Genomic DNA, 13,508 nt, shown 5'->3' with positions numbered 1-13,508 from the left:
ATATCCATATGATCTCAAGAGGGTTCGCGGGAGGGGGACTCACCAAATCCTCTCGCAAAAGACATCTCAAGAAAGTCTACCAGGTCGGAGGAGAGTCATTCGACCTCCCTACCATTTCATTCACAAAAGAAGATGGGCAAGGAATAATCCCTGGACACGATGATCCAGTGGTAATAACTATGATCCTAGCAAATGCTCATCTCCACAGAACCCTAGTAGACCAGGGAAGCTCAGCGGACATCCTTTTTAAGCCCGCTTTTGACAAACTAGGGTTGGATGAGAAAGAATTAAGAGCCTACCCCGACACCTTATATGGACTAGGCGACACGCCAATAAAGCCACTAGGATTCTTGCCCCTCCACACCACTTTTGGAAAAGGAGAAAAATCAAAAACTCTGAGCATAAACTTCATAGTCATCGATGTAGGGTCAGCATACAATGCTTTAATTGGCAGAGCTACCCTTAATCGACTCGGAGCGGTGGTATCCACTCCTCACCTTTGTATGAAATTCCCGACTTCAGCGGGGATAGCAACGGTAAGGGGAGATCAGAAATTGGCAAGGAAATGCTACAATGAAAGCCTAAACCTGAGAGGAAAAAGCCGAGAAGTCCACACAGTAGAGCTCAGAGGCGCAAGGGCTAGAGAGGAGCTGCGTCCACAGCCGGGAGGAAAAACCGAGGAGATACAGGTCGGCGAAGAGGAGGGAAAAAATACTCACATAGGGGCAAACCTAGGGGAAACCCTAAAACGAGGGTTGACTAAGCTCCTAAGAGATAACTCCGATCTCTTCGCCTGGAAGGCCTCCGACATGCCTGGGATAGACCCCGAGCTCATGTCCCATAAGCTCTCGGTTTACCCGGGGTCCCAACCTGTACAACAAAGAAGATGCAAGCTCGGCTCAGAGCGAGCCCTAATAGTAGAGGAGCAAGTACAAGCGCTCCTAGAAGCCAGTTTCATTAGAGAAGTCAAGTACCCAGCATGGCTAGCCAATGTAGTGCTAGTCAAAAAACAAAATGGCAAATGGAGAATGTGTGTCGACTACACCGACTTAAATAAGGCATGTCCCAATGACCCTTATCCACTGCCAAGTATTGACACCCTAGTGGACTCCAGCTCGGGGTATCAATACTTGTCGTTCATGGACGCCTACTCGGGGTATAACCAAATCCCGATGTATGAGCCAGACCAGGAGAAAACATCATTCATCACGCCCAGAGCTAATTTTTGCTACGTGGTCATGCCATTCGGATTGAAAAATGCAGGGGCCACATATCAGAGGTTGATGAATAAGGTGTTTGCCTCTCACCTAGGGAGCCTAATGGAAGTATACGTCGACGATATGCTGGTAAAGACCAAGAAAGAAGTCGACCTCTTGTCTGACCTTTCACAAGTCTTTGACACCATAAGGTTGCGCGGGGATGAGACTAAATCCTGCAAAGTGCGCCTTCGCGGTAGAGGCAGGAAAATTCCTAGGGTTTATGCTAACACAAAGAGGGATTGAAGCTAATCCCGACAAGTGTAGAGCTATCCTAGAGATGAAAAGCCCGACTTGTTTAAGAGAGGTCCAACAGCTGAATGGCCGACTTGCAGCCCTTTCCAGATTTTTGGCAGGATCGGCGCTAAAATCCCTCCCACTGTTCTCCTTATTGAGAAAGGGATGTCAGTTTGAATGGACTCCTGAATGCGAGGAGGCGTTCCAGGAGTTCAAAAGATTCTTAAGCCAACCTCCTATTTTGACCCGACCTATAGCTGGGGAGGACCTCGTCCTATACTTATCTGTAGCAGACAAGGCCGTCTCATCGGCCCTGATCAGAAAAGACGAGGTCGGACAGCACCCAGTATATTTCATCAGTAAAGTTTTACAAGGCCCTGAGCTAAGGTACCACAAACTGGAGAAGTTTGCCTACTCCTTAGTAGTAGCCTCACGAAGACTACGGCCTTACTTTCAAGCTCACACAATAAGAGTCCGCACGAACCAACCCATGAAGCAAATCCTCCAAAAGACGGATGTTGCAGGGAGAATGGTTCAATGGGCAATAGAGCTCTCCGAGTTCGACCTGAAGTATAAAGCTCGGACGGCGATTAAAGCCCAGTGCCTCACCGACTTCATCGCAGAATACGCAGGAGACCAAGAGAAAAAACCAACTACATGGGAACTCTATGTAGATGGATCCTCGAAAAAAACAGGAAGCGGTGCAGGCATAATATTGGTGGATGAAAGGGGAACCCAGATAGAAGTTTTCCTCAAATTTGAATTCCCAGCTTCAAATAATCAAGCAGAGTATGAAGCCCTGATTGCTGGATTGAAGCTGGCGGAAGAAGTCGGTGCTACAAAAGTGATGATATACAGCGACTCGCAAGTGGTGACCTCCCAGATAAGTGGAGAGTATCAGGTGAAGGACCAAAATATGAAAAGGTACTTGAAAAAAACTCTGGAACATCTTGGGCGCTTTGCAGAAACCGAGGTCAAACATATAACTCGGGATCTAAATAGCAGAGCAGACGCCCTATCCAAGTTAGCAAGTACCAAGCCAGGAGGAAATAACAGAAGCCTGATCCAGGAAACTCTCCAGAAACCCTCCGTGGTAAAAGAAAAAGACAAACAAGAGGTCCTTGAGGTAGTCGGATTAAACCTCGGATGGATGAACTCCTTGGTCGAATACATGAAATTCGACATCCTCCCCAAGGAGGAAAAGGAGGCTAAGAAGATCCGAAGGGAAGCACAACATTACACTTTGGTGAGAAATATCCTCTACAGAAGGGGGATATCAATACCATTATTAAAATGTGTACCGACCTCAAGAACCACCGAAGTGTTAGAAGAAATCCACAGTGGGATCTGCGGAAATCACCTCGGAGCGAGGTCACTAGCCAGGAAAGTAATCCGAGCAGGATTCTACTGGCCGACCTTGCAGAAAGATGCCACAGAATTTGTGAAAAAGTGCCAACCATGCCAGATGCATGCAAATTTCCATGTGGCTCCACCAGAGGAGCTCATCAGTATCACTTCTCCATGGCCTTTTGCAAAGTGGGGAATGGATTTGTTAGGTCCTTTTCCCCAGGCGCCAGGACAAGTCAGATACCTGATCGTAGGAATAGATTACTTCACAAAGTGGATAGAAGCAGAGCCATTGGCCACCATCACGGCCCAAAGAAGTCGGAGGTTCCTCTACAAAAATATTATCACAAGGTATGGGATACCTTATTCCATTACTACAGATAATGGAACTCAATTCACCGACTCTACCTTCAGAAGCCTAGTGGCCAGTATGAAAATTAAACACCAGTTCACCTCATACTGGCAGGGCTGAAGAAAAGATTACAAGATGCAAAGGGAGCCTGGGCTGAAGAGCTCCCACAAGTACTATGGGCCTACAGGACGACCCCCCAATCCGCCACTGGAGAAACACCCTTCCGACTAGTTTATGGCGTAGAAGCCATGATCCCAATAGAAGTCAACGAACAAAGCCCAAGAGTGATTCTCCATGACGAGATCGGAAATATACAGGGGCACAAAGAGGAGCTCGACTTGCTCTCCGAAGTTCGAGAAGAAGCCCAGATAAGAGAAGCAGCGTTGAAGCAAAGGATGACTAGAAGATACAACAAAAAAGTCATTCGAAGAGCATTCGCCCCGAACAACTTGGTATTGATCAGAAACGACATTGGAGTCAACAAATCAAGGGAAGGAAAACTCGCTGCAAATTGGAAGGGACCATACAAGATTAACGAAGTCTTAGGGAAAGGCTATTATCGAGTGACCGACCTGAACGGCACCGAGTTATCAAGGTCGTGGCATGCTTGTAATATGAAAAGGTACTACAGTTAAAAGCGAACTCTACTCCCTGATGTACTCTTTTCCCAACTTCATGATTTTTTCCCAAAATCAAAGGGTTTTTTCTGGAGAAGGGTTTTTAACGAGGCATCATAGTAGAGACTATGGGAAATAGATTGTCAAAAACCTTTAGTAGCAATAAGGTACCTCCCCAATTAATGAAAGATCTTTTTCATATATATCTCTTGCAAATTCCTTTTTAGTTTTGTTTTTTCTTTCTTTCGACGAAACGCGCCGACTTAAGCTCGACAAAACGTGAAAATCCCATGAACCGACCTACATGGTCATCAGGATAAAACGACGAGGTACAAGTCGGTGTAAAGAGGTTATAGAAGTTGATCATGATAAACTCGGAAACATCCCGACTCATAAGCCGGAATGGGAAACCGAGTAAAACGAAAATGAATCACGAAAGTAGCCTAAGTCATAGGAACTCAATAAATCACAAAGTTGAGTAAAAGGAATAGCAAAAGAGATCGAAAAACCTATTAAAGCATAAGTACTATCCTGAAGTCCTTAGAGAAAAGGAACCCAAAAAGGACAGACAGCCAGGAAAAAGGTTTTTCAAAACTGAAAAGATCAAAAAGGTTTTTTTTTCAAAAAACAGAAGTCAGAAAAGCATATACGCATAAGGTAACTTAAACCCTCATCCAAAAAAGGGTATTTATTTTGTTAACTTAAACCCTTATCAAAAAGGGTATTTTTTGTTTACGGCCTTAAAAGGCCAGAAGAAATTGTTCAACAAACACCACCACCAACAAACAAACATAAAAAGTTTAAAAAAGGGGGACCCACAGGCCGGGCCCCATATAGCCAACAAAATTATTTTTGCAGAGGAGTAGACGGATCACCACCAGAACCAGGAAGGGTAGTCAGAGCAGCTTCAGGGCCAGGGAGAGAAGTATCCATAGGAGTCGGAGATGAGGAACCTTGGGGCTTTGAGGAACTCGGAGCATCCTTCGAACGAGGAGGGGACTCAATGATTCTTTGCCCCCGAGTCTTCAACTCTGACTCGGAGACAACCTGAGGAGCTGGGGGATAAACAATGGCCCCATCAATCACAATCTTGTCGGGATCTAAAGGGGAAAGATCTAAGTCGGGGGCAATGACTCTGACCTGATCCTTAAAAATCCTCCAAGCTTCCTCAGATCCCTCAGCAATGGAGTCCTCCAACTCAGCATAGGTAGCCCGAGCATTCAACAAATCTTTTCTAACCCCCACAAGGTCCTCGAACAAGCTCTGGTAACTCTCCTGGGCAGTCTTTCTCAGGCCCACCTCCATGTTGCACTGAGCCTGCAGCTTGCCCTCCTTCTCCCGAAGGCTATCTCTCTCCTCCCTCAATTTGGTAACTTCCTTCTTCAACTCCTTCTCATGCTCCTGATACATGAGAAGTCTTCCCTCTAGCTCTTCAACCTTCGAGGTTGAACCCAAAGAACTAAGAGGGGCCTTCTCAAAGATATCTAAGAGCTTGGTACAGACCCCCGCCGCCCTGATACTCTCCTCAGCCAGAGAGGTAAGGTGGTTCCGGACAGACACATTATCCATACCTATACGAGTATGGGGATAGATGTATTTCCGGATGAATGCAAAAGCATCAATTTTAACCTCACCTTCCAAGGAAGAGTCAGGCTCCAAAGCCTTGCGCTTCTTCCTCTCTGGCTCAGAAGAAGGTCGGGGAGAGGGGGGTGGCTGAGAAGAAGCTGAAATCACAATGGGCTCTGAAGAAGTCCCCAAATTTCGGGGAGGAGGGGGAGGAGGAGGGATAACCGCCCTGGCACCACCAGTCCTGGCCCGGGACCTCGCTTTAGCTTCCTGCACCCTCTGGTAAGACTCATTCGAATTCCTCTTCGTCATCTCTGCAAAAACAAGTAACAACCAATAGATTAGACAAGTCGGGAAAGTAAGTCAGACAAGTCAGAAATTTAATAAACAAGTAAAAGCCACCTAGTTGTGCCTGGACAAAGGTCGGAGACCCCTGGAGAAATTTTTTAGTGTCCAAATATGGGGCCCTCCCCCACGCTTCTCGGACCACAATGGCTGCCTCCACTTCATCCAGGTCATCCAGGCCATATTTCTCACAGGGGGAGGCCTCCAGCCAATATAAAGGAAAGCGAGGAGAAGAGTCATCATTCAGGAAAAAGGGGTGGTGACCCTCTACAACTTGCACTTTAAAAAAGTAATTTTTGAAGTCATGAAAAGATTCATCAAAAAGAGTGAAAACCCTCCGACCTTGGATAGCTCGGAACACCCATTGTTGTTTATTATTTTGCCCACTAAAGGGCTTGGTCATATGGAAGAGATAGAAAAAAAATCCTCAAAGACATCGGAAATTCCAGGGCATGACTGATGAACTGGTAAATTTTCAAAAAACCCCAAGAGTTGGGATGAAGCTGAGTAGGAGCAACTCGGTAGTGGCATAAAACATCAACTTCAAAGTCGGAAAAGGGAAGAAAAACACCCAAACGGGTAACCATACTCTCGTACATGAAGAAGAAATGAGGGGCCGCCTCAGTGGCCCTCCCAAAACACACCCGGTCCTCCAGACCCGGGGCCACTAACTCATATTTCGGCTCATCCTCCTCAGACGTACAAAGCCTGTGATGAGTGCGAAGGTGGGTGATAAATTCAGCATCCACCAAAGGTTCCTCTCCTAATACAGTAACATCAACCCACTGAGCAAGAATGTCTACAGAGGCCATTATTTTTCCTAAAAGGTGAGAAAAACCTACAAAGGAAAAAGAAAAAGAAAAATAAAAAACATGGTCTCTAAGGGGAATACGAAGTCAGAACCTACAAACCAACTTCTCTCTAAGCATGAAAGCCAGAAGCATTTTTTCGTAGAAAAGAGAAGAAAGGACTAACCTTTGTCTGGGTGTAAAGGAAAGGAAGATGAGAGCCTTCGAACAGAGGTTGCACCACGAACAAGTAAAGTAGAAGAGGAAATTTTAAATCGCAGAAACGAAATAACGAAGGAGAGGGAAAGTATTTATAAACATGCTAGGGGCATAATAGTAAAAGCGGAACAGTCATTAATAAGAATGCACCGTTACCAAGGCCATCAATCCCTACGCAAATTCCTAACGGACGCGACCCTTGAGTAGACATAACTGTCAGAACCGAAAGGTCATGAAAAGTCACGTCGGTTACAGACCATCACGTCGGTCCTCCAACAAGTCGGCTACGACCCCGAGTAGAATACTCGAACCCAAATCTTGAAGAGAAATTGGGCTCGAGTAGGGGCACTGTTCATACCCTGACCCAACACTAAGGCCCAGGATCCAAGAAAAAAGGCCCAACCCAAAAGAGTTGAGCCTTTCATCACACCGACCAGATACCTCGAAGTCGGCTATCTTCACGACTTGCTATAAAGAAGTCGGTACGAGGATTAGCTGGCAGATAAATCCTCCCTCAAGAGGATAACTGCCCCTAAAATCTCTCTAACCACTTCCAGGAGCCATATCTTAACCTCCTTAAGATAAAGGGACGGTTATTCCCCTTGAAAGGCGGAACTACTTCAACGGTGGTTATTGGTTCACCACTATAAATACACTGACATTCCTCAGGTATCTTTAAGTCCCAATACACTCTAAACCTGCTCACGCCCTTGCTAACTTAGACATCGGAGTGTCTTTGCAGGTACCACCCCCCATTCCACGCACACAAGTCGGACGGAGGGCACCGAGTCACAGATCCGCTCGAAAGCTTCCTCCTTCATACGTTTGGGCCAACCAACGCCATCCGGCCCATTAATCTCCGGTTACCCAACGTAACAATTATATATTTAAAATATTTGAATACTAAAGGGATTACAAGTAAGGAAGTAAAGAGTAGAATTGATAAAACAAAATAAATTCAATCCTAACGTGATTTTCTAAACGCAGAAGCTACAATTTATAGCTTCTTATAAACGCACGTTAAGAAGGTAAAATCACGTTGGCGTTTAAAGAAAAAAAAAACATTCAAATAAAAAGAGGAAGCGTTCAATGCACTCAAACGTACTTCTCTTCTTTCTAACGCAAAACCAAATACACCCATAAAACATTTCTCTTCTCACACCATTCTGTGATACACGTCTCTCTCACACGAAAAAGAAATTGCGGTGGATAGTGGAGCAATTCACTTGTTAGTCAACTATTCTAGTATTATGTAAGAAAGAACTAAAGAAATGATATTGTCACTTGTCACGTGGGGGGTGACAATGGGGTATCCGTATCACTTGTCACTAGAGGTAACAAATGGTTACAGGAGTACAGCGTTCATGTTTTACTCTAATTACATTTCAATTCGAATTTTATTATTAAAATTTTTTGAGTTGAGTTTTAAAATAATTCTTAAAATTATATCCAAAGTTTAAAATAATTTTTAAAACTAATAATTACTCAAATTTATTCTTAAAGTTACACTTTGAGATTCATAAAGACTCATAATAGTCTCTCAGACAATTTCTATCCGTCACTCGACATAAAAAAAAATCGAGATGAACTAATTCTTGTTATGCTAACATGCCAACAACTAACCAATATGGCAAATAAAACTTTGATCTCTCTCCTTTTAAAATTTTAATCTCTAGATTTTGTTCATTAAATTCTCTTTCTCATTCTCTTCTTCTTTAACTCATTTTCTATTCTCATTCTTTTAAATTCAATCATCAATACAACAACAATATAAAACAACAGTAATCATCAATACAACAACAATATAAAACAACAGTAATTATTTATCAACAAAAATATAATAAATCATAATATAAACTTTTTAATTGATTACTATGCCAAAGCTAAGAAAAAAAATCATCATTTTATAACTAAGAAAATCTACACACATATTAACATGGCAGAAAAACGAAGAAGAGACCGTTTGTTGAAGGATAGGGGATGGTGGGATTCTCCAGGTGAAGGAAGAGAAAAAGACATCAAGATCAGCGCCGGAAAAATTAGCTTTGAGGTATTGGTGAACAGAAAGCTTGCTGGCGAAGATGTGCTGCTTGTGGGCAAAGCCTGAAAGATTGTTGAGACGTTCCGACAAATACAAGTAGCGATCCTAAAAGTATACGAAGGGCGTGATCCTCCTCCCGATCCTCTATCTCCAGTTGTCCTCTTTTTGCTGTGTATATAGTGTGTTTTCACTGGATTCTTTTACATTGATGATTGGATTTTACTACCAAAAAACGTTAAGTATCGTCGAATTTATTGTCGAATTTAGTGTTGGACATTAGCAACGAGTTTTTTTATTAGATTTATCGTCGAATTTGGCAATAAATTCGTCACCTTAAAATATCACCATCAGAATTGATGTTCTAATATAACGTCGACGGTAATATTTGGTGGGAAAAAAAGAAATTTTGGCGCACAAATTACCGTCAGATGGTAGATTCGACGGTAACGTTGTTTAGCGAAACATTGTGTTTTGGACACACGGAAAATGTTACCGTCGGATTCAACCGTAAATTTAGAGCTAATTCAAACTTAAAGTCCTTTCCTCCTCATTTGTTCGACGCGATTCTCTCTCTCTCTCCTCGTCTGTTCACACTTCCAAGGGCAACAGTCACCGTAGCCACCACCGGAGCTTGCCGCCGACGTTGCCACTGCACCTGGAGCACCTGCTGTCACCGCAGCTGCACGTGCTCGTCGAAGCTGCTGCTGCCCCCATCGCATCGTTCGCCGCGGTTGCTGTTCACATTGCCGTCATCGCCGCCTCTATCACCACGATGTTAAAAAGAGACGATAGCTACTATCATCTGATTAGTTTGTTAGTATGGTCATTATATTTTTCATATTATTTTGTGAGCTTAACATTTTGTTAGGATTGTTGTTAAATCAATGGTTAAATTTGCTTAATGAAGTATGTTATTAGGAATTGTTGTGTTAATTTAATGTAAGTAAAAGTTAAATTTGTCATTCTTCTTGTTAGTTTAGTTGAATTAAGAATTAGGTTTTAATTAAGAGGAGTGCTACACATAAAAGTCATTTTGGTTTACAAGTCATACAAGTTGGGACAAACTTAACAAAAAGCACGCTCACCCATATGAGCGTGTTAACACACGTGCTACTTAACGATTTTCATGGCGCGCTTCGCGTTCCTCCTTCTCCTCCTTCTTCTTCTTCTTCTCCTTTTTCTTCTCCTTCTTCTTTCCGTTTCTCCTCCTTCTTGTTCACGTGTTTCATCTTCATCGTCGTTTTCTATTGTTGTTATTGTTGCTGCATTTTTTCCTCCTCCTCTTTTTATTGATTTTGCAACATTATGTATTTTTTTTTCTTCTTTGTTTGATTTTTTCTCCCAAGAAGAATTATAAAAAAACGAAATAAGAAGATGAGGAAGAAGAAGCAGTAGAAGATGAAGAGGAAAAAGATGAAGAGTTTTGAATTGTGCAAAACTTATCAGAATAAAAATACCCCAAAAAATTCTTAAAATACACCCAAATATATTAGTATTACACCTAAATATCTTCGTGTTACACCCAAATTTGCTGCAAATACAGAAAAATATTTTTTCTAATGTTCCGTTTTTTTTTTTCTTCTTTTTTTCCTCATTTCTTTCTTTCTTTTAGTTAAATGAATGTAAGTTCATCCCCTTTCAAGTAATTTTGCAGCATTGTGTTTCTTCTTCTTCTTTTATTGATTTTTTTTGTTTTTATTATTGTTAAGAGAGTAAAACAAGAAGAAATTTGAGAAGGTAAAATAAAAAAGAAAAGATGAATAAAAAAAAGATAAAGATTGTGATGATGATAAAAAAAAAACAAAGAAGAAACAGTAGAAGACGAGAAAGAGGAAGAGGAAGAGTTTTGAATTATGCATAATTTATCAGAATAAAAATACACCCAAAAATTCTTAAAATACACCCAAATATTTTCGTGCTATATCCAAATTTGCTACAAATACAGAAAAATATTTTCTCTAATGCTGCGTTTTTTTCTTCTTCTTTTTTTCCTTATTTCTTTCTTTCTTTTAGTTAAATGAATGTAAGTTCATCCTCTTTCAAGTAATTTTGCAGCATTATGTATTTCTTCTTCTTCTTTGTTTGATTTTTTTTGTTTTTATTCTTGTTAAGAGAGTAAAAAAAAAAGAAACTTGAGAAGATAAAATAAAAAAAATGAATAAGAAAAAAAAAGATGGTGATGAAGAAACAGTAGAAGATGAGAAGGAGGAAGAGGAAGAGTTTTAAACTATGCAGAACTTATCGGAATAAAAATACACCCCAAAAGTTCTTAAAATACACCCAAATATGTTTGTGTTACACCCAAATATCTTCGTATTACACCCAAATTTGCTGTAGAAAAATGTTTCCTCTAATGCTATATTTTTTCTTCTAAATTGAACCACACCTTAGCCTTGGATTCAAATCTGAGCCTGAATTATTTATTATCTTCAACGAGATAACTAATTATGAAGGAGAAAGAGAAAACGAAAAGAGGAGAAGAAATTTCAATGAAAAAAGGAGGAGGAAGAGATGGTGTTGATGACGACGATAACGAAAGAGAAAAATTATGAAAAAGAAGAAGAAAAGGCACGTAGAAAGAAGAATAAGGAGAAGAAAAAGAGGAGGCACAGAGAAAGAAAAATATTTCAATGAAAAAAGAAGGAGGAAGAGAAGGAGGAGGAAGAGGTGGTGTTGATGACGACGATCACGAGAGAAAAAAATTACGAAGAAGAAGAAGAATAAGAAGAAGAAGAGGCACGGAGAAACAAGAAGAATGAGAAGAAAAGGAGGAGGCACGGAGAAAGAAGAAGAAGAAAAAGAGACACGGAGAAAAACGTAAAAAAAATATAAATATAAATGACTTGTATTGTGGAGAATTCCTCTTTAATTAATTAGAATAATGAGTTTCAACTTGTGAATTTAATAGGTAATCATTTTTATTAAGATGATGCTATTTTCTTCGAGTTCAATTGGAGTTTTTTTTCTTTTGTTGTCTATACAGTAATATTTTAGGTTAGTTTTCTATCTCTGAATATAATGAATTGTTTAAATTATATGTTAGACTTATTTTTTTTAGGATAAAATTTTAGGACAAAAGTGGAAGAAGAAAATTATGGAATTATAAGGAGATGCATTCTTTTCGATCTTGTACCCAGCAAGAAAACGGATGCTCATCAATTGAGTCAGTAGTTCGGGGAGATGGAACGGTAAGCTACGGATGTTAGAGAGTGCCCATTCTCTCTTAAATAAAGCTCGCCCTCGAGCCCGTCTTGTCGGAGGTATCTTTGTAACAAACCGAAATCACCAGCCACCGCGACCTAATTCATTGTAGACTCCATCAGATAGATATCGATATCTTTCAGATGGATCAAGAAAAGTTTTCTTATCAATACAGTCTGTTTGCTAAATTTTAGACAGGGGCTAAGAGCGAGTGCGAGTCATCCCTCTTAGCAGTGTATTGGTTTTTTTTAAAAAGGGAGTGTGTGCAAGTTGTTTATTTCAAGAATAGGTTGGATCGAACACACTAAAATGATTATGATTTGATATTTTTATTAGATCTTTGTATGTTAATAATTTATGTTTACAGCTATTTTCTATGTGAAAACCATTGTCTTTATTTGATAAATGTGACTGAATTAAAAAGAAGATCTATGAATTATCATTTAAATTGTTTATTATGTGTTTAGTTTGTCAGAAACTTATAATTATATTGGGCAGAAGATTCTAATTATAGGGACATTCGGTGGAATTTTTTAATTGTTTGGAAAATAATCAACTCTTTGTCTCCTAAAACTATGACGTTTGGTAATGGTCATTGGTGGTTTTGTGTCCATTCTTTTATAAATTGGAAGGAAGTCGTTTTATGGGGTGGTCTATCATTTCACGTTTTGCTTAGCTAATCATTAACGAAAACTAATTTTAAATTTTTTAAGAACTTATTTAATTAAAAAAATATTCAAATTTTAGGGACCCAAAGAAATTACCATGGAAAGTGAGGGGAAGGACCAAAAATGAAAAGTCTCATATAAGCTCTTCACATTGCAACCACACCATTCCATTCTTTGTTGCAGTTACCATGGAGAGTGAGACCCAAGGCCACCCTATAACATGCAAAGGTAATTACTCAACTCATCAAAATGCTCTTCTCCTTTGGACTTTCATTTCTCTAATACTTGTTTTTTCTTTACTTTAGCGGCGGTTGCTAGAAGACCCGGTGAGCCATTGGTTATTGAGGACATCGTTGTGGCGCCGCCAAGCCCCCGTGAAGTTCGAATTCGTGTTATATGTGCCTCTCTCTGCGGCAGCGATGCTACTTTCTTGAAGCTCCAGGTGTTTTTTTATTTTTTATTATTTTTTTTTTAAATGAGTAACAATGCTCTTTGTTCATATAAGTTGCTGGTTATTTGAAACACCAAATGAGCTACGAGTGTAACTGATGGTTATAAATTAAGCTTCCAAAATTGAAACACAATTTGAATGTACAAATAGCATTATTCTCTATTGATTTAAAAGAAACGGAAATGTTTGGTAAAAAACCAAAATTAGCAAAAATCAACCAGAATTTGGCTTATTTAGTATTTATTAATTATTGCTAGAATTAATAGGCTGTTTTTTTTGTCTCTCTAGTATTGCTGTAAAAGACATTGTAAATCTTTTTGGGATGACTGATGACTCTTTAACATGCTTTATTATATCTTGAAGGGAGGTCCTCCTGGATATTTTCCAAGAATTCTGGGTCATGAAGGAGTTGGGTAAGTT

General features: G+C 40.3%; 1 protein-coding gene across 2 annotated transcripts in view; it reads left to right on the top strand.

The window, feature by feature from the left end:
* The window catches only part of LOC107619054 (alcohol dehydrogenase-like 7), a 4,661-nt gene continuing 3,056 nt past the window's right edge, over window positions 11,904-13,508 (top strand). Inside the window, exons 1-4 of one of the 2 annotated variants that reach the window (XM_016321262.2) lie at window positions 11,904-12,028; window positions 12,717-12,865; window positions 12,943-13,079; window positions 13,452-13,501. In XM_016321262.2, the coding sequence (XP_016176748.1) occupies window positions 12,826-12,865; window positions 12,943-13,079; window positions 13,452-13,501 (227 nt within the window). In that variant the 5' untranslated portion in view covers window positions 11,904-12,028; window positions 12,717-12,825. The remainder of the gene's footprint in view (window positions 12,029-12,716; window positions 12,866-12,942; window positions 13,080-13,451; window positions 13,502-13,508) is intronic. The other variant, XM_021111340.1, reaches the window with a different exon arrangement.

Source organism: Arachis ipaensis, chromosome B09 (genome assembly GCF_000816755.2).
Source record: "Arachis ipaensis cultivar K30076 chromosome B09, Araip1.1, whole genome shotgun sequence".
Taxonomy (NCBI): domain Eukaryota; kingdom Viridiplantae; phylum Streptophyta; class Magnoliopsida; order Fabales; family Fabaceae; genus Arachis; species Arachis ipaensis.
Note: the sequence above shows the minus strand (reverse complement) of the source record. Positions and strands in the feature narration are given on the sequence as shown.